Raw genomic sequence first — 20,246 nt, forward strand, 5'->3', positions numbered from 1 at the left:
TTTCTCACTTTCACAAAAATGTGACTTTAGTACTAGCTCTAGTACTACTCTTACTCCACACTGTCCTGGTAACACATTTGGGAACATATACTGAAGAACTAAAGAAACAGCTGGAAAAGCATAAGGAAATAGTCTTTTTCCTTCTTATTACTGAAACTAAATCTCTATCAAACCCATCAGGTCACTAATGCCACAGCCATACCACTTGATGATCCAGCCTCATTTCAAAACAGTTGACTTTAAACTCATATTCACTAAATAAAAAATAAATTTGTAATATTTACTAAAAAGTCCAACAACACATACTGTCACATGGGTAGGTGATGGGAGGAAGAAAACCAATTTTTGAGGAGGTGTCAAACACACCACTGTTAGCTTAAATCTAATCTTAGCATGTTTTTCTTCAATAGTCACTATCCCAGCACTAACCTGTATGAAGCCAATGGCTCACGAAATTCCACACGACTGCATTTTTTCACATTGCTTTCCAGAGTGGTTGCTCGAAGAGGGCTGCGTGAGGACTTCTCCTTGCTTGATTTATTTTGGCTGGAGGACCGGGAACCTGAAGCAGAAAACAGAGAATGCTCTATGTATCTACCTCTCCAGAAAGAGAAAGACTATGTCAGTGATTCAGCCCCAGGAGCTTTCTTGGGTTTGAGCAGCTCTCTCTTTCAACAAGCTGATTTCAACAACTAGGAGCAAGGCAGTAAGTGCTTGAAACAATGACCGTACTTAAAGAGAGATAATAATGCTTAAAGATTAATTGTAAGTAATTAAATCTGTGAAGTTGGCAGTGTTGCCACTAGAGGTCGATCTGTTCTTCAGTAGCAGACTACCAGAATGCTCTTAGTATATAAAATGAGGGCTTATTTCCTATAGGCAAATGCTCTCCTTCAGTCAGACAACAGAAGCATCAGATTTAGCAAATTTCCTGTCAGAGTGAGATATCACTGCTCACTCACAGCGTGGGCAAGTCCTGTCACTGCCTCTAACCAAGAGACTGGGATAGAACACTCTCCTTCCTAAGCTCAGGGAAGGAAACATCAGTCTCTTCTGGGCAATTAGAGTTTCAGGAATAAAGACCACAGGCAGGAGACAAGCTGGGGGCAGGGAGAACCCAAGCTTTCCCATGATGCAGTGGCTTTATGCTGCCTTACACGTTCTCTCCTCAATAATACATACCCTTCCTGCTGCTCTTCCTGCTGGCACTAGCAGAGGGCTTCTTGGCATCCATGACTGAATCGAACACAGCCGTGCTGGTGGGAGCTATTTCCAATTTGTTCTCTATGTGACGTAGCTAGAATTGGAAGATAATGTATATTACAACTTTTTTAAGCTATATTTTTATTTCCCCCCCAAACATGACAAATTTTTCCTTTTTCACAACGAATCAAATTGCAGGCAAGAGCAACTTCCCATGGCTGACATTGCAAAACTGCATGGTCTTATGGCTAGAAACTACTATTAAGTTTTCTTTAATAAGATTATCTAAATTAGGTTTTGTTGCACAGTTTTGTTCCCTTGAATAGGCCGTTTAGAAAATATTAATAACATGCCATTCAGAGACTTAATGCTTGGCCTGAATGAAATATTAATTCCACTTGGAAAAAATTCTGTAATACTCCCTTATAAATGGAGCATGATACAAATTCCACGTGTAAAACCCCACACTGATGCTCAGCTACTGAGAAAAAAGAGGAACAGGGGTATGGGAAAGAGCAGAATTCCATGCAAACCCAAATTGCTTGGCCTCACTGAAGCCAGGTTTTAGACACTACTACATCACCTTATGCACCTAAGTTAATTCCCAAAGAAATACAGCAACCCCAATGCTCAGAATGGAAAATTATTAAATACACTGGTGTTGCCCTAGTATCTGATTAGTATGAGTAAGCAGGGGAGAGCTATTTTATTCAAGTTTTCAGAAAATTGTGACATCACCACTTTGTAAACGTTGAGCATTGTTTTATCTTGAAAAAAAGTTTTCTGCACACAGGGAGAAGCTTTTGCCACAGCAAGCTTAATACCTTTTTATTTAACATACACCAGTGGCTTTGTGCTATTCACAGCTTGTTGAAGAGACAATCACTGAGTAAAATATTTCGGTAAAAGCTTTTGTAGCCACTAACTGATTTGAAAATGAGTAAAAAAAACCAAACCAAACAATCCCAAAGGAACAAAAAAGAAAGTAAAAAAAAGTACTTACAGCAGCCTTAGTCTGAGAAATAGAAGCCCATGCTGCAGTTAGATCTTCCAGAGTAGAAACAAAGAAATTAATTTCTCATTAGTACATGAAAAACAATGAAATTAAATGTTGCTTCAAAACAATTTTCATTCTCTTGCTAATCAAGTTATTTTCACAACACAGTTCCCTCCTGTAAATCTCCTCCATGAAAGACTGTTATCAGTCAAGGCTCATCTTAGCAAAGCTATAAAGCATTTAATGTAGCATATTATGAGTTTACTAAGTTAGGTTGAATGCATGATGACACCTGAAATCAAATCCACCACATATAATAGAAGATGTTTAGAAGATAAATGAAGCTGGTTATCTACCCAAACATAAATACTTGATATTTTTCTATTATTCTACAGTTTAACTACCTTTTTTTCCCCCCTTCCATTTTCTTCTTCAGTAAACTAAGCATGAATACATGGTCACTGAAAGACTCAACTCAAAACCCAAGCTCCGAACAGCAGAATTATGAACAGTAATCTTTCTGAACTGTACACCCTACAAACAAAACAGAAATAATGTTTATGAACAAGCAGGGCTAACCAACCCAAGCCTTTTAATCTAAACAGACAGCACCTATTCTATAAGCAATTGAACTCAGGAGGATGTAGTAGTGTTTTCCTTTATAAATATTTACTTCCTCAGTTCCCCTCTTTTGTTTTCTAATGGTTCTTACAATCTAATGGTTTACAAAACACAACATCCTTATGTCAGAACCATGGAGAGCAGTAGTAACAGCTGAAAGAAATAATCTCTTCCTCATAGTAAAAAAACCTGCCAATTTCATTTCAGACAAAATACAACAACACAAAGGAAGAGGGTTAGGGAAGCAGCACAGAAACAACTTTGCTTTGACTAGAGATGGTGCTTCTTGTCCACAGAACACTGCAGCTTCAAAAATTAGGCCATTTTAAAGGAACTGGGCATATCACAGGAAATAATCAGCAATAATGTTCTCTTACAGATAAAGTAATAATTTTCTCTGCTTTCAAAACAACTTCTGGAGTCCAGTTTTGTCACACTGGAGATCATATGCTGGATCTCGAACCACAGGCTTAGCATGTGACTCAGTTGCTCTAAAGATGAGACCTTTCTTCCTTTCAGGAGGATATTTTCAGGGAAGTACTGTCATTTTAAATTTTTTAAAAAATTTTTCTGCCCTTTCCTAAATTAGAATAATCATAACAGTAAAAAAGCTAAACAATTTCTCCAACTAAGGGAGACAAAAGTGCTGTCCTAGCAGAGATGCACTGCTGCTATTCAAGTGTCTTCACCACTCTGGAACTGAGCAACTGTCAGAGGCTCTTCCTCACTTCCTTCAAGAGCCAACAGTTCCCAATTTCTGCTCCTGCACTGCTCCTCCTCTACAGCACTTTAAAAAAATCTGTCTCTCTGCCATCTTGGCAACCATATCCCAGGCTGGCAACTGCTAATGCAGATCAGCAAATACTCCAGAGATCAGAGTACAAAACTGCTATCTGCAAAAAGGAAGCCACAGAACACATGCTCCTAGCTCCCAGACTGAGGCAGGAGAATGCTTTATGGAACAATTCCCCAAAGTTTCAAACAACTCAGGACAAAATATCTCCCAAAACAAGGCAGCAGAACAGAGAAAAACCTCACCTCTGGTAGAATCCTTGCTTTGGTTATGCCTTGGATTTTGAAGAGGCACCTCATTAGACTTGCTGCTCCACATCGTGTCAACTCACCTAAAAAAAATAAATGAGTCCTTTAAGAATCAAAGAGGTCTAAAGTAAAAGCAAATCTGTCTTGGTCCAAAGAGAACATAACCTTGATCATTATGATGAATGTCTACCTCATCTGATGACTTCAAACCTTCATCATGAACAAGGTCAGATAATCAGCATGAAATCACAGATGTGGTCACAGTTTCCTGCAGAAACCATATCATTCCATGGATAAAGAAGGGTTTGAGTTTGTTCTCTGTCATCAAGAAACCTTTGATAAAAGGAGGCCCAGAGGGCGATGCAATTTCGATCAGAGTAACAAGCACTGCAGCAAGCCTGAAGAAGTCCACGCTGGAATACTGGACACACAGGCCTCACAGAGACAGCAGCACATGGCTTGAACCTATAAATGCTTGGGGAAAACACCCAACTCCACCACTGACAGAATGGATGTGACACCAACCTCTGGAAAAGGAAAAAGCAGAGCAGAACTGCATGGCAGGACACCACAGCCAGGAAAAAAGACAAGGCTGGTGCCATCATTGTTTTCCTGTGAACTTTGAAGTTAAGACTCACAGTGAATCCAAAATTAGTGTGAACTCCCAACCACTATCACCAAAGCAGTTTTTATAAAGGAGAAAAGGAACAAACAAACAAAACCAACCAAACCAAATAACAACAAAAAATTATCCAGTACATGTTTACTGAGCTGTCTTCATAACACACTGACAACACTTCTGCTGTGGAAAGAAACAATCAGGCGACCACAGAATTCCAACAGGAAGTTCTAGACCTCTGAAGGTGTCATAAAAGCACATTTTCCTCTCTCTTCTTTCACAAACTCCCAGATGTAATTTTTCTTATTTTTGATTTACCGAAAATTTCTTTTGCCCTTATTTCTCTACACTGTGTGCTACATAAAAAAGCAATAAAATATAAAGATCAATTTTCTGGTAAAAGCAAACCAAAATTAACACTATCTACTACTTCCTGAAACAGATTTTTGCCCATATATTTTGTGACAAGGATTTTTATCATATATGGTTTTAAGGATACTCACAGTCACAGCAGTAAAGTTTCACATTCAGTCATATATCCTATATTTACAGCAGAAAGTTGTCCCAAAACACTGTTCTTATGCCCCAGGAAAAACTAATAAGAACACAGGTCTTCTTTAGTTGTGACTTTTTCTGATGAGTTCAAGTAAGTGTTTGAAAGAGTAAGGAAAAGGCATGTAAGCTTATATATGTAGGTACAAAAACACAAGTCCACAATAATCCTGAAATTCTAGAAAGGAAGGGTGGGTGTGTTTTTAAGTCTCCAACAGTTAAGGGCATTAAGCCAAGGGTAGTTAGAAAATTCTGCTTCTAGGACAGGTGCTGAAGAGCTCATTCATGCAGAACAGCACTTTGTGCCTCACATCATTCATGCTGCAAATCACAGCACTGCCCTGCCCTGGAAATCATCCAGCTGATCCTCTCCAACACTGGGGAAAAGAGCTGTTGGGCTAGAAATGTAGAAAATAGATATTAATAAAAACGAGGGAATTTTCCATAAAGAACTGCTGAAAATACTGGATCATACCAGTATCAGTTTCTTGCCCAAACACTCATGTAACAAAACCTACTCAATATGTAAATTTAGCATTGGATAACTTCTGGACAAGCAAACATCTATTAAAGGATTAAGTATCCATCTTTATGTAACTGCTTGGGATTTATTCTTATCATTAGAATTACTAGTATAGATAAGAAAACTTAATCAGGGATTACAGGTGTTCTTTTTATTTTACATGTACAAATATATACAGTTTATTTTAGGAAGCCATGCAATTGTAGAATTGTAACACACTCGGTGAATCTATATGAAAAGTACCAGATTAAACAATCTGAAATTGCTTGTTAATAGCTTTCATCCTGACACTAAAAACTGCCAGGGCTTTACCTGAACTGAACAGAAGTCATTCAGACAGTGAAACACTTTGGAGAACACCTTATATAGTGCACTCTGCACACAGTGAAAGTGACACTGAGTTAGTCCCACGGGTGTGTGCTGATGATCACCAGTGGTCAATAATTCTACCTCAACTCCTTCAAAAGTCTCTAATGCCCCTCAGGAAAAGGCCATTCAAGCTCTCCTCCAAGCTGGGAAGAAATCAGAAAGCATCTTGCTGTCCTTATCATCCTAAGGCACGCCTGCAGTACCAGCTCCAAGTGTAAAGTTTGACCCTCAGTGGCTTCAGAGCAGCCCCTGAGATTCACTGAGCAGTTCTGCTCAACTCAGGCTGCTGCTGCTGGAAACAAAAGCCACGTCAGAACCGAGCACTCTGGAGCTGTCTACAGTTTCAGGAAGGCAACACTGCAGTAATTTTCAGTCCTGATGTAATCATAACTCTGAGGGTTTGGGGTTTAGGTGTCCCTCTCCCAAGCCTTTGGAAGGGTGGGAGAAATTTATGAGCTTTTCAAAACCTACATACAAATAAATTATGTTGATTCCCATCAACTCTGAATTCCTACGTATTTCTAAAATAACTTCTCTCTATTGCTACAGCTGACATGAATAAGCAGCACTCTGTTAAAAAAAAAAAAAACCCAAATACTTGTACAATGCAATACCCTGCCTCTGCATAAAATTCAACCAGACAGAGAAGATTCTTTAATGTTACCAAGAGTACAAAAAGGGATGGGGAATAAAAAAGAAATAAATCCAGACAGTTACCATGTCTGTTTATAGGACTTGCATGCAGTCAGTTAAACACTAAAACACATTGAAATTAATATTGATCAGAGAATAATGCTAAGCAAAAAATTATATAAAGGAAATTTAAATTATTTTTAAAATACATTTTCCATCAATACAGAAGTTGTCTCAAAGTCCCATGAATAACTTTTAGATAAAATACATAAAAAACTAAAATCATTCTGAAATGATTGCTTCAGAGATCTTGTTCTGCTAAACTAAATCACCATCTCCATTTAATATTGACCTTAAACAAAGAGACTGAGCTCAAAAGGTGAAACGCCAAAGAACTTCTGAGAAGACAGCAGTGATGGCACAAGGTTATCTGCAGGCTGGATAAGGCTTTGAGAATCTTAGGATTATTGGGAAAAAGGTGGAAGACTACAGAATCAACAGAACTAATCTCATGGCTACTGGATTGCTCCCTGGGAGACACAGACATCCCACACAGGCCCATTCAAGGCCGGCTTGCCAAGCCCCTCCTTGGGTGAGTGACTGAGATACAAACACCATTGTGCTCTGATGTTTCAATCCCACATCAAGTGCCCATCTCATTCTTTGTTCACATGTCCAAAAAAAAAAAAGAAGTACACAAGAGAAGGCACAGCAGAACTGCTACAAATGAGGACCTAAGAGGAAACACAACAGGAAACAATATACTCCAAACTCCTGGAAGAAACTGGATGGGGGGATGGATACAGGACCTGACAACCACTCTCTTCTACAAACACCGTTCCTACAAGAAGACACTGAAGAGAACTGACAGATCAGAAAATGCATGAGAAAGCACCAGAAAGGAGGAAATGAAAACAAAGAGAAAACGACTGCCATGTGAAAAAGGAACATGAGAAACTCACACATTTAATACTAAACATACCAAGGACAGCACTGAAAGGTACAACAGACAGCAAATCAAGGGGTCAACATAGTTAAGAGCACAGCATTTTAAAAGGAGTGGGAGATATGAAAGCAGAATATGCTTAGCAAAGATATACAAAAATGTAGAAGAAATGAAAAACAGGACTGGGGAAAAGAAAATTGTGAGAAAAGCAGGATATAAAATGGAAGAGAATGAGAAAGCTATGAAGGTGAGAGAAATGCAATGAACTTTTTAAGAACTGGCACAGAGAGCAGCAAAAACGATGAAAAGAAACTTGTGTATTGGTCCAATTGTGAAGTTTTTCAAAGATCCTTGGTAAGGTTTTTTTTTTCCTTAGTAGCACAGACTTGGTAAGAAAAGGAAAGAGGAAACTCAGAAGTCATGGCACTGAATCAAGGAAACAGGAGAGGAAACTGAATTGTGCAGATTCAGAGAAGGAAGACAATGTGAGCAACAGATTACCCACTGTTATTTTCACTAACATTTCGTGGTTATGGAGGAAAAAAAACACAAGTATGTGCAGGGACCAGTATTCCTCAAGACTTTGTTTCATATAAAAACACAAGGGATTCTAAATGAAAGGGATACCACAAAAGAAAATATGAAAGTTTGCTAAGAGTATGGAATGAAACAAGTTATTAACATTGACTTCTATGAGATATTCTCAAATGTTTTATCCACATAGTGACAGATTTTGCTACAAACTGGGTACACACTGCACAAGGACAACACTTCCTGCAATTTAAGCAAAAAGAATGCACCAGTGCCAATAAAAGAAGCAATCTTTTCCTTTCTTTATGCCTGGGTGTCTCTTTGCCTTATTCAGGCAGAAAGTCAATGGGCTTATGTGGTAAAGCAAAGTGAACTGGGAGTCTGGTACAGGCTAAAAGAATTCTGCCTGGTTTTCTGCTTTATTAGCTTTACCTATGTCATACTGTAAGCAACACCCTCCCTGCAAGCAGAACGAGAAGGGATGGAAACACTGCTGAACAGTGGGATCAGTCTCAGTCCTGTACTGGCTGCTGCTCCCCAGGAGCAAATGTGTGAAGCTGCTCTTGCCTTTGCCTCAAGGAGAGGAGTGGGACTGGGCAAAACAAGAACCATTCACCTTCCTCTTCCCAGTGGAGATAGCACTGGAGGTCAGGGGCACCCTGGCCAGTGTGTCCCAGTGCACCCACATCTCACACAGTGCACACTTGTCTGTGGAGCAAATGGACACAGACACAAATAATTCTTTTTTCCTGTTTGCAAAAACGTTTTAAGTTTCCATGTATAAATACAAAGATGACTTTTGAATCTTAAAAGACCCTCAGGAGCTCTTGTCTGTGCAGCTAAAACTCTGCACTGCTGGCAGTAACAGACAAAGGTGGACAGGCACAGGCAGACCCAGCGAAGCAAATTGTTTTGCTGAGCCAGTCCACTGAAAGTGACGGAAATTATATTTAAAGATGCCAGAAACACTTTCTATGTCTTCTCAAATACCACAAAATACAATTTATTATGATATGCTTGAGTCTGGAATAAAAATAACGTTAGCCTACTCGTTTTTCCGGAATGCAAGTCCTCACCATACTGCATTATCTCACTTAAATGAGAGTTAAAAATATCCATAATACATTGTTCTAAGACTTGTTTTGGTTATGTATATGGGCTTTTAAAAGGTTTTTTGATACAAGAATGACATATTCTTCCTTTGGCCAGAGCATATTTTGAGCAAACTTTGCCTTTCAACACTATCAGATGCGGGCAATGTACTGACCTTCCTCAGGACTGAGGACAAATTCCAGCACAACAAACAACTGCATGACATGTTTGTCCAAAAAGCTCCACATCTCCAGAATCTACAGCTGACACTGCAGAATGAGGCAGGTCCTCCACCCACCTTCTTCCAATGCTCATTTATACAATAAGCTTTCAAACGAAATGTAAAGGAAGTGAACACCAGCAATGCCCAAGGAGCTCATGAATGTTAGCTGCTCTGAGTGATCTAATTTTAGATAATATTCAATATTTTGTCTTGTAATACAAGCAGTATATATACCAGAAGGACTCACATTCCAAATATCATTACTTTGGAAAATAATCAAAACAAAACAAAACCTTCATAAGTAAAATAAATTAAATAAAATTTGACCTGTCTTAAGCTAGATAACAAGAAAACTTTAAGGATACTAAGGCAGTACAAAAAAAAGAGCAGTCAAGATACACCACACACTTGCAGAGAGAAGAGCACTTAAAAATTTCAAAGCATGTGTCACTACCTCTAGCTTTTAACCAGGAAGATAAATGATATAAAGACACATCCATCAAATGTCAAAAAAACCCTGTAGAAAATACAAATATGTTTCCTGAGTTCTATGATTAAATCATTGGCACTAGTCAGCTACTAAATTTGCATCCAAACTATAGTGAAGATTTCTCTATAAATGACACATTTCTGGATCTGATTTTTTCCAACTGTATGCTGAGAATGGACATTTACCACATTCTTTTGCTATGAAAAGACATGGCAACTTGCAAAAGTGTCTCTGCTTCATCACAAGTGATGAAGAAGAGATAAAAAAATAAAACTGGCCCAAAAAAGGGACTAGTGGTTCTACAGAAATGGAATGTCTTCCTCTGCTGCATCACGTGCCAGGAGGTACTCTGAGGAAATCTATTGAAATGAATGTTGTGACAGCTAGAGTAACTTGATTCATTGTTCATGAAGAAATCAGAGTACAGAGGCACAGAGAATGCACCCATTTATTAAGGAGATGCACACAAGGCTTTGCCTATCCATTCACAAGTTCTGTATTTTCTTTGACTTCAAAGATCTTAGCATTTATGACAGAGAAGAAAATACCCCAGTTCCTAGAACCAATGAAGTACTCCTGCATTTTCTTTCCTCAGCCTTCAAAACAAGACTTTGTTCACTCATTTCACCTGCAGTTACCAGAAACTGCACATTAGAAGATTTCAATTCTTGCAGCCCATAATAAATCCATTCAGCAGAACATGCTCAAATTCTTCAAGCTCTGTCTCATCTCACACTGTGAAGGAGCCTTCTTAGAACTCACAGGCAATGCCCTCAGCCAGGTACAAGAATCAGACCTGCCAATTTTGAGAAGGACAGCAGCTTTCAAAGTCTCAACAGAACCATGAGCACAGAAGCCACTTCACCTGCTGTTGTGTCAACTGCAGGATGATTGCTATTTTCTTTCAAAGCAGACTAAAGAGCATGAAAACTTCAGGGAAAATGTTCCAAATGCCACTTTCTCACCTTTGATCCCTCTGCTCAGAACTGCATTCAGAAGGAGCATCTAAGAAGTGTCTCAATAACAACACAAGGTGCCAAAACACCCCAAACACAAAAACCTCACAGCAAGCTGAACAGTGACCACCAGTTCTGTCTCTGACCCGGCATTACAAAGGCAGATACCAGCACTCTGCTAAAAGACTTTTTCTTGATCTAGCTAGATGTAGCAATAAGATATTTTCTCATATTTCAATAACACCATCCCTTTTAAAGTTTTTCTGTTTCAGTTTGAGAACTCCACCTGGTGCATTGCCATGGATGTGACTTAGTGAGAAATTCTGCCATCAGTGGGAAGTGCTCTCAGGAAGCTAAACCAGCCAGAATTTCTGTTAGCATTCACTAAGTTTCAATTGACCTGGTATAATTGATTAGTTCATTTATTTGCTCTATTCTTTCTCTAGCATATTGACAAAGGTTTCAGACTTAGGCATACAAGTAATTTTATTCTCAATGGAGCAGTCCATTAAAGCCTATTATATCATTAGCACAATGATACACATCTATCTTCCAAGCACTTACATCTATGGATAAATTTTACACTTCTGGTGTAATCCAGCCACATGCCTAATATATTGACTGCACTGGGAAAGTTTTCTTTCTGCACTCAACTACCAAAGTCCTTCTGTTATCATTACTGTATCACTACACCTGATCTTATATTAACACTCATACTGATTTCAATAGCATGAATTAGTTTAAGTACATCAATAGCAGAGTTAAACAGTCCTGCTGTACTGATAAAAAGGTAGCTCTCTGATGTAAGTTTTCAAGGCAGAGTTGAGCAGATTTAGCAGCTCCACAGTGATGAAGGAATCCAAATATTCTCTGCTACCCTCTCTAGCAATCATGTCACTCTGTCAGAGATGCAATGTTCACCTGACTGCATCACAAGCCACTTCAACTCACTAACCTGGCAGTAAACTAATAAGTTTTCTTTTATGGTGACTTTTCTTTCAGTTTATCAGGTTGCTGCCAGGACAGTCAAAGAAGCAGCAGCAGCACATCACACCATTTATGTTATGTTGTGCAGCTTCACCCACCTCCCAGAGATGGTAACACAGAATAGATCCAGAGCTGCGTGCACGGACACTCCTGATTTCAAACCTAACTGGAAACACATTAACAGGACTGCAGCCTCATCTGAGCACTCTAAAGCCAACGAGACTAAACCCGTTAATGACTTTATCCACAAGTCTGCTTGATACAAGGAAACCTTTTTAGCAGAAAGTAGCTGTGTGTCGGGTAGAGGGGTGAAAGGAGACACAAAGTTCATCACATCCAAGTGAACAAAACCTTCAGGACAGATGTAGCAACTCCAAGATTAGATTCTTACTCATTTGAGGGACGCTTTTGCTGCGGTGACAGAAATTGCCAATAAAGTTATTTCAAGACATAAGAGACATGATCCACATTGGGACTGGTTTATCAGGACAGTGCTCAAACCTGAGCTATGCACCAAAGCTTAGTAAAACAAACCCACGCAAACAAGATGTTCATAATTTTAAAATCACTTTCTCTCAGTCACCACCACACCCAGCCTAGGCAGCCTGCAAGATGATCCATGTCAATCAGCAACACAGAAGCCTGCAATGGAAGGGACTTTCAGGATCATTTAGTTCCAACTCCTGGCCATGAACACTTTCCACTATCCCAGGTTGCTCCGAGCCCCATCCAGTCCAGTCTTGAACACTTCCAGAGAAGGGGCAGCCACAGCTCTGTAAGCTCTGTGCCAGAGCCTTACCACCTTCACAGGGAAGGATTTCTTCCCAGTGCCTAAGCTAAACCCAGTCTCTCAGTTTGAAGCCATTCCCTCTTGTCCTACCTCTATAGTTCCCAACAAAGAGTCCCTCTCTGGTTTCCTTGTAGGTCCCCTCAGACACTGAACATGCTGTGAGGTCTCCATGCAATCTTCTCTGAACAGCCCCAACATTCTCAGCCTCTCTTCACAGGAGAGGTGCTCCGGTTCTCTTACCAACTTTGTGGCCTCCTCTGGACCTGCTCCAACAGCTCCATGTCCTTTCTATGCTGGGGACACCTGAACTGTACACAGCACCCAGGTGAGGTTTCACGAGCGAGGACCAGAGGGGCACAATCACCTCTCTCCAGATGCTGCCCACCCTCCTTTGGATGCAGGGAATTTCCACGGTACCATGGCCCCTTGCAGAAATGTTCCATTACTCCATAAATTAAGCTGCTCTGCTGAGTGGGAGCAGGATACCTTCTGTTTAAAGTAGCGTCACTCACAGAAACCGAAGCCTTCGACAGTTTACAGTGTTCACGTGGCCACACCCTCGGTTGTATTTAATTATCTCAAGCATTACCTAATGAAACTGTTGCAGCAACCAGAACTATAGCAAAGAGACAGCAAAACTTAGCCCGGCGGTGCAGACAGCCCGACAGAACACTGAGAACTTACACGCAAAGCAGAGAATCACTTACAGCTCCACACGTTTGTCCCACAAACACTTTTAGTCACTGTACTTTGTGTTTTCAAACCAGTAGAAAGTTGAAGCAGCTTAAGATGACACCCCCCCGCCCCAACCCTCCAGAACCGACCAGTCAAGTGTTAAATTTTCAATTTCAAGACAGTGGATTGTACATCTACACAATGAACCTATTTGACAGACAAACCTCTACCTGTAAACTTACACAATATGCCAGGAGATGCTCAGCTGCTGAGCTACAGCTTACACCCAGAGACAATCAGAGAATCAGAAAATCGTCAAGGTTGGAAGAGACCTTTAAGATCATCAAACATCCTAAGCAGCTCTGAGGATGGTAACTCCACCACCTCCCTGGGCAACCTATTCCAGTACCTGACCACCCTAACTATTCCACAAAACCTACACCGACAGCAGGCAATATACCACACGAAACTGCATCCTCAGGAAAAAAACCCAAAAAACCAACAAACCAACCCAGTCATACCCCTGCAGAAGCCTTTATGCCTCCAACAGGCACAGAGAATGGCAGCGATGGAGTCAGAGAGCGCTCGGGGCACACGCTGCCGGGGGTGTCAGGAGGACTTTGAGCGGGCAGACACCGAGCGATGCCGCAATGCCGGGGCAGGACGCCCTGGCACAGCACAGGCACACATTTAGCAAAACGCACATTTAAACTTTAAAAGCGTCGTCAGGGTGCTCGGGGCGGCTCCGAGGGCAGCGGGGCCACCCCGGGCTGTGTTTCTGTTTGTCCGCAGAAACAGCAGGCATCGGCGGTTTCCCTCACAACGCGAAAAGACAACAGCGAAACGGAGCACCCCAACCCTCTCCGTTCACCCGCCACCCCCCGGTACGACAAGCAGCGGAAAACAAATTAAAACTAGAAAAAGAAAGAGACTTAACGGGTGAAGTAGATGCCGCGGAGACGCCGGAGCCGGGCGGAGCGGCCGAGCCAAGTGACAGCCGGCAGCTCCTCGGGCCGGGCCCGCCCCGGCCCCACCTCGCCCGACGCCCCGGCGGGGCGGCACCGCCGGCCGAGCGCGGCCTGGGGCGGCGGCGCGGGCCGCTCCCGCCGCCTCCTCACCTGGTGGACGCCCGTTGCGCCGGCGGCAGGTCGCGGCACATCCCGCAGAGGGCGGGCGGAGGGAGGGCGGCCCGAGCCCGGTGCGCGGCCCGTCAGCGGCCGCTCAGCGCCGCCATTACCGGCCCGCAACTGACACGGAGCGGCGGCGGCGGCGGAGCATCGCGAACTCTCGCGAGAACCGGCCCGCCGCCGACCTTCCCAGCATGGCGCCGGCCCGCCGGGCCCTCACGGCGCCCGCCGCCATGTTGGGTGCGGCGCGGCCGCCCTGGCCTGCCTTCCCTGGCTCTCCAGGGCTTCCCTCGGAGCTTGTCTTTCTCCCCTCACAGTTCTACAGGCTTGACCTGCCGGGTCAGTCCCCTTGCGTTCCGTATGCAGAGCCCTGGGTGTTGGTGCGAGGCCAGGACTCGGCAGTGCTAATTAAACCCAGCGCTGATGCTGGCATTCCTGAAGCGGCTCCAGCCAAAACTAGGGCACCGCTTTTTAGTCATTTGTGTTCGTAGCCTTCATCTTTAGAAAAATAATTTTTTTTTTTTTTTTGGCAAATGAAAGAGTCTCCAATTACACTCTCCCAAATTTAAATTTAAATAAACATTTGCAGGACTTCAGAGACATGACTGAGTTCCACCGGCTTCATTTCACTTTTATCACTCATTATAAACACAAATTAGGAATTTGTTAGTATACTGACTTCTAATGCATAGATTCCACCCCGAAGATGCATTAAAACCACCCACGCTTCAAAAATAGGTCTAAGATATTATCCAGCTATGGTAAATGATTTCCACTGAAGAAGGAAAGTTATTAGAATAGGAAAAAAGAATTTCTTCCTACAGTTATTTTGGGAATGTTCCCTTCAGGGCCTGTCTGCAACTTCCCCAGTCTGGTTTTCAGTCATTAGTGTGATTGTTTGGTGCCAAATTTCTTGGGGGAGCACGGGGGTGGAGAGTTATCAACCCCAAACACTAAAGGATCATGGTAACTACCATGATAACTTTTTTTTTTTTTTTTAATTTCACTAGAAAGGATTAACCTATTTGTACATAGCCTCTCCTCTAGTAAATGGTCATCATTTTGCATGTAAGTTATTCCACTATGGGAACATCATAGGAAAACACCCTAAATACTGAGAGATTACAGCTATGAAGTTTAGGCAATGCGGAATTTAATCACATCGCAATTACAGGATTCTCATTTAGCCTTAATTTGGGTCTTTTACATGTACAAACTAATTACAGAGTACGTTTTCCTGCATAAGCATACCTTCTTTGAAAGAAGAGGTAAGCTCGAGATGTCAGTGGTTAAACCTTTGGAAATTATTTTTATTTCCAGCACTCTGCAAATTGGACTGGAAGTGGTCAAAGTTCTCCTTGGGCACTTTAAAAAATTATTTTTATTTTATAATTATTTTATTTTGCCAGATGAGGGGGAAAATGCCTGAACATGGAAAGGCAAGCACAGGTCCAGTGGGAAAGAGTGGCAAGTAGTGCCAAATTCCCTCCTGAGTCCTCAAAGAGCAAACTTGCTGCTCCCAAATGCAAGAGACTGAAAGTAATAATAATAATAATGGCAATTTCAGTCAATGAAAACAATATTACAGCAATGTATGGAAGCCTTGATTGCAGACTAGGGCAAACGAAATTATTATATTCTCCATCATCACATAGTGTTTGCTTAAATTTACTGCTTAACATTGCTGGACTGGCAGCCTATTTAAATTATTCAGCACTTTCGTAATGTACTGCCTCTTTAATTATGCTTTTAAACGTAGTTTCTCTTTTCTGCTTGGAAGCAGTTAGTCTGGTTTCACGCTCCTCCTCTCATCTCCAGGCAGACTAGGCATCACATTAGGATTTTCTCAAACATGGAAATCATTTGGTTTAAATGGGGTTACAAGGCAGCGTTTGTGTTCTGGTTTTGCTCCTTTTTGCCCTGTGTTCCTGCCAGTGGAACCTCACCGGTTTGAAATGAATTTTTGTCACTTTCAGAGAGTCCCTTGCAGTGAAGTGGAAAGCTCTGATGGGCAAACACCGGACGCGAGGAGAGAAAGAAAAAGACATTCTCGTGGAAAGCGCAGTCACCTCGTGAAATGCAGAAATAAAAAAAAGGCGTTTACCTGCAAAGAGCCCCGGGTGAGAGGACAGGAGGAGTGGAACCCTCCGCAGCTGGACGAGCTCCCTAGAGGGCAGAGCACGGCCCGGAGCGGCAGCGAGCGCTGCCCCGGCGCTGCACCGAGACGCTCACCGAGGGAAAAGCCAAGAGCCACATTCTCATCTTTCACTCACTCGCTTATTGCAGCTTTAAGAAAGAGGTTCGGAAAGTTTTCCACTCCACACTCTTCTTGCACACCCCTTCTAAAATTAGAAAGGGGCAGCTGGCTCCCGCAGCCAAGAGCCCCCAGACTCCCTCCCCCCTTTCCCTGCTCGACGCGGCTCCCAAGAGCCACGGAGGAATTTGGGGAAGGGTGCTTCCACCTGTTGGAGATGGAATGAGATTTTCCAGGCACACAATTATAAATCCAACTGTCAGGAGCTGACAATAAAACAGGACACAGGACAGCTGTGAGGACCACAGGACACCCCCCTCCCTGCTCTGTACCCCTGCGACTTTGCAGTCCATCTGACAGCAGAAACAATGCATGAAAAATTGTTCTCTTATGAAATGAAGGCGTCACTTCAGATTTCTTCCCACAGTTTTCCAACTGTACCACAGGGTCCTCACACAGAATCTGGCAAGTTGTTCGTGTTTCACTACACCCCTCCAAAACCAGATTCTTTTTCCTAAATACAGCATGCTGGCCATTGCATTGCAGGTGGTGCATATAGCTGCGTCCTGGACAGCAAACAATTTTATGCCTGCCTTAACAAGGAGCTCTCACTTTACCTTTTGCATTCAGTTCGAGCTGGGCTTTTCATTCAAAACAAATATCATTTTCAAAAACAAGGATATGAAAGCCACAACTTATTTTTTAATTTAATTTGCAGAAAGAGTATGATTTTGTTGATGTGGGAAAAATTAATTATTTTTTCCAAACCTGCTTAGCATGCTCCACACTCAGCACAGCATGACTCAGAGCCGGGTGTGAGAGACAAGGTAACACCAGCTGGGCAGTGCTTTGTTCTGGGTCCCTTCCACAACAGCCACTGCTGAAGGCAGGAAGGTATTTCCATCCTGCAGGTGCCCACAGGTGACAGCAGGAGAGGGGCCACACTCCCCCTTCCACCTGCAAGGGGCTCTCACCAACTGCAGCTCCATCTGCTCACAACCCAAGGAGCACTTTGACCATTTCCAGGCCAATTTGCTGGAAATCTTGTCTGCAGCCTGGTATGTAGCTGGTTCAGCCCTCCCCCAAAAGATCATGTTCTACTCAAAAGTTTTTTTGCTAAAGGCCACAGAAGAAGGAAAATCCCCTTCTTGGTCTCAAGGCCAGATCTGGTGTCTTTGCTCTGTAAAACCACATTTTTTCTGTCACAAACTAATTTCCTGATCTGCTGACAGTCAGGGTCACTAACTTCACAAGTGAGATTTCTCTAGAAGGAGCCAAACTATTTTGCAGTTTGGAAAACATCAAATGGCTCCGTTTGCCCCAGGCAATGAAATAATTATACAAGGAGGATAGTAATCAGCTGCCTGTGAGGAGCACAGACAGACATTACTCTTCACCTCTGGCTGAGTAGGAGTTGCTTAATGAGATCTGCATTAAGTACCTGTGGATATTTAATGAGAGCCTTTTAAGGACAAAGCCACAAACAGCTGCAAAAGCAGGGCGAGTCTTCTCTGCTGCTTCAAGAGCAGGGAAAGCCTTCTAATCCTGAGCCTTTCCCCCTCCTAGGGAAGGGGCAATTAACTATATAATCTTGGTTTTAATTTTTTTCAGACTAAGCAGCACAACATATTTGGAAGTACAGCTTTGTAGGCTTTCCCCACAGTTCACAACAACAACAAGATTTTCCTTTGGCTAGCACAACATCAAGTTTTTAGTTTCCAGACTAGTTTCTCTTGAACCAGGAATACAGCTCTTTAATACCTACAAGGAAGAGAAACAGAAAATAATCTGTATTAAATATGTTTTAATTGTACATGGGTGTAATCTCCTGTCTTCATATTGCAACTTTGTCTTCTTTTTTCTGGTGGCTAGTTCTGATAAATTATTTTAAGTTACTTTTCAGTGAGACTGTCCCTCCAGTCAGTTCACAGGGGACGGGTTTGTACACCAAAAGTACAGAGCATGCAGCTAGGAGTGGAACAAGGATGAAGTCATCCCTTTTGTCAGCTGCTGACTCTTGTGTTGGGCTAATGAAACAAGTGAACCATATCTTATCATTAGTTCCAGCTGAAATCAGAACTGGGGAATTAGTACAAGAACACCAAGTAAAAGACAATTCACAGCCATTTCCTGACATGTTCCCTGTCAGACAAAAGCCCTGATATTATGAAATGCATGCATCTGCATCCCAGTATCTACCACTCCACTCAAGTTTTTTAAAAGTTCTGAATTTTGCAAAAGGTTGTATTTTAGGCATCTGTAGTTGGTCAAAGGTGAAATGAGCATTTTAAACATGGGGGAAAAAAAGTCTGACCACTTAAAATTCAGTGGGCAAGTCTTAAAACAGCTTTATAAAACAAACAAGTATGTTTAATTTGAATCATTACTAAAACAGTTTACACAATATAAAAACAAATATGCTATGAGGACAAATTTGAAAATAAGTCACGGTTGGGTTTTTTCTAATAAAAAGCATTTGTCCAGTGAAATGTTCATAATGTAAATGCCATCTTTTCCTTCCTGAGCTATTAAACATCCAGAACAACAGCACTTCCATGTCTTCTTACTGTTTTTATTTCTACCCATTAAAATAGGAACATTATCCATTGCTGGCTCTCAATAGTTAGAACAAATCCACCTCTGGTTTAAGTGACCACAGCTCTGTGTCTCCCAATCTCTGCTCTTTTATTTGCTTCAGGTGATTTTGGTCAATTCCACTTAACACCCCCAACCTTGCCTAGCAGAAAGAAGCCAGAAGCTCCAGCTCCTCAACAGGTTTTCCAGGTTCAAAATTTTTTTGGGGTTTTTTTGTTTGTTTGTTTGTTTGTTTGTTTTTGCAACAGGACAATTCAAAGGGCTTGTGAATGAAGGATGGGCCAAATCTCTCAGCTGCTACAAGAATTATTAATTTGAGAGCATCTTCACACATTCCTTCATACTCAATAAAACCACATGGACCAATAGCTCAGAGCATGAAGTAACAGCAATGAAGTGGAAGTGCTGCTGTTCCCTTTATTTTTTTACCCAGAGTATTTAACAATAGAAACAGGTACTTGTTGTGAAGGACTCTTGACATGAGAGAATAAAAAACATTTTAAAAGCATGCTCTGCAAATCTGTGCTTTGCTAGAAATTTATACAGCAAGCAGCCAGCTATACACAGATACAAGAAGTTATTTTTTTAGGATATCAAGTACCACAAATAAATAGATTGTCTCAATGCAAAAATAATGATCTTAGTAAAAGGAGAAATAACCTATATCTTCCTAAAGTTTTGTTTGGAAAGGAGATAATATGTACACGGGGATGACATTTTATCATTTCCATCCAAATTTTACAACTGGCAAAACTTTGAAAAAGAGCAGAGAACTCCTGCAAGCAGCCAGGCAAAGAGGTGCTGAGGAATTATTTAACTGACATCACTACTGACTCTAAGCAACCTTTGTACCTCATCTTTTCTCTTTCCCCAGAACTGTTTGGGGTAGGCTCATTTAAGGAAGAAATGCTTGCTGAAAGGTTCTCTACAGGTCACAGATCTTTCAAGCAATTTTGCTACTTCTGCAAGTGGCCAGAGAGAGCTGACACCTATGTTGTGATCCAAAGGATCAGGAAGGAGCT

General features: G+C 41.7%; 1 protein-coding gene across 6 annotated transcripts in view; it reads right to left on the reverse strand.

The window, feature by feature from the left end:
* CEP350 (centrosomal protein 350) overlaps positions 1-14,518 on the reverse strand; it is a 70,682-nt gene extending 56,164 nt beyond the window's left edge. For 5 of the 6 annotated variants that reach the window (XM_059854762.1, XM_059854758.1, XM_059854760.1 and 2 more), the window contains exons 1-5: positions 14,367-14,518; positions 3,860-3,945; positions 2,207-2,250; positions 1,183-1,297; positions 430-562 (exon numbers count right to left, since the gene is read on the reverse strand). In XM_059854762.1, coding sequence (XP_059710745.1) covers positions 430-562; positions 1,183-1,297; positions 2,207-2,250; positions 3,860-3,932 — 365 coding nt within the window. In that variant the 5' untranslated portion in view covers positions 3,933-3,945; positions 14,367-14,518. Of the gene's footprint in view, positions 1-429; positions 563-1,182; positions 1,298-2,206; positions 2,251-3,859; positions 3,946-14,185; positions 14,266-14,366 lie in introns of those variants that run through there. The other variant, XM_059854757.1, reaches the window with a different exon arrangement.
* Between the last annotated feature and the right edge of the window lie 5,728 nt (positions 14,519-20,246).

Source organism: Haemorhous mexicanus, chromosome 9, assembly GCF_027477595.1.
Source record: "Haemorhous mexicanus isolate bHaeMex1 chromosome 9, bHaeMex1.pri, whole genome shotgun sequence".
Taxonomy (NCBI): domain Eukaryota; kingdom Metazoa; phylum Chordata; class Aves; order Passeriformes; family Fringillidae; genus Haemorhous; species Haemorhous mexicanus.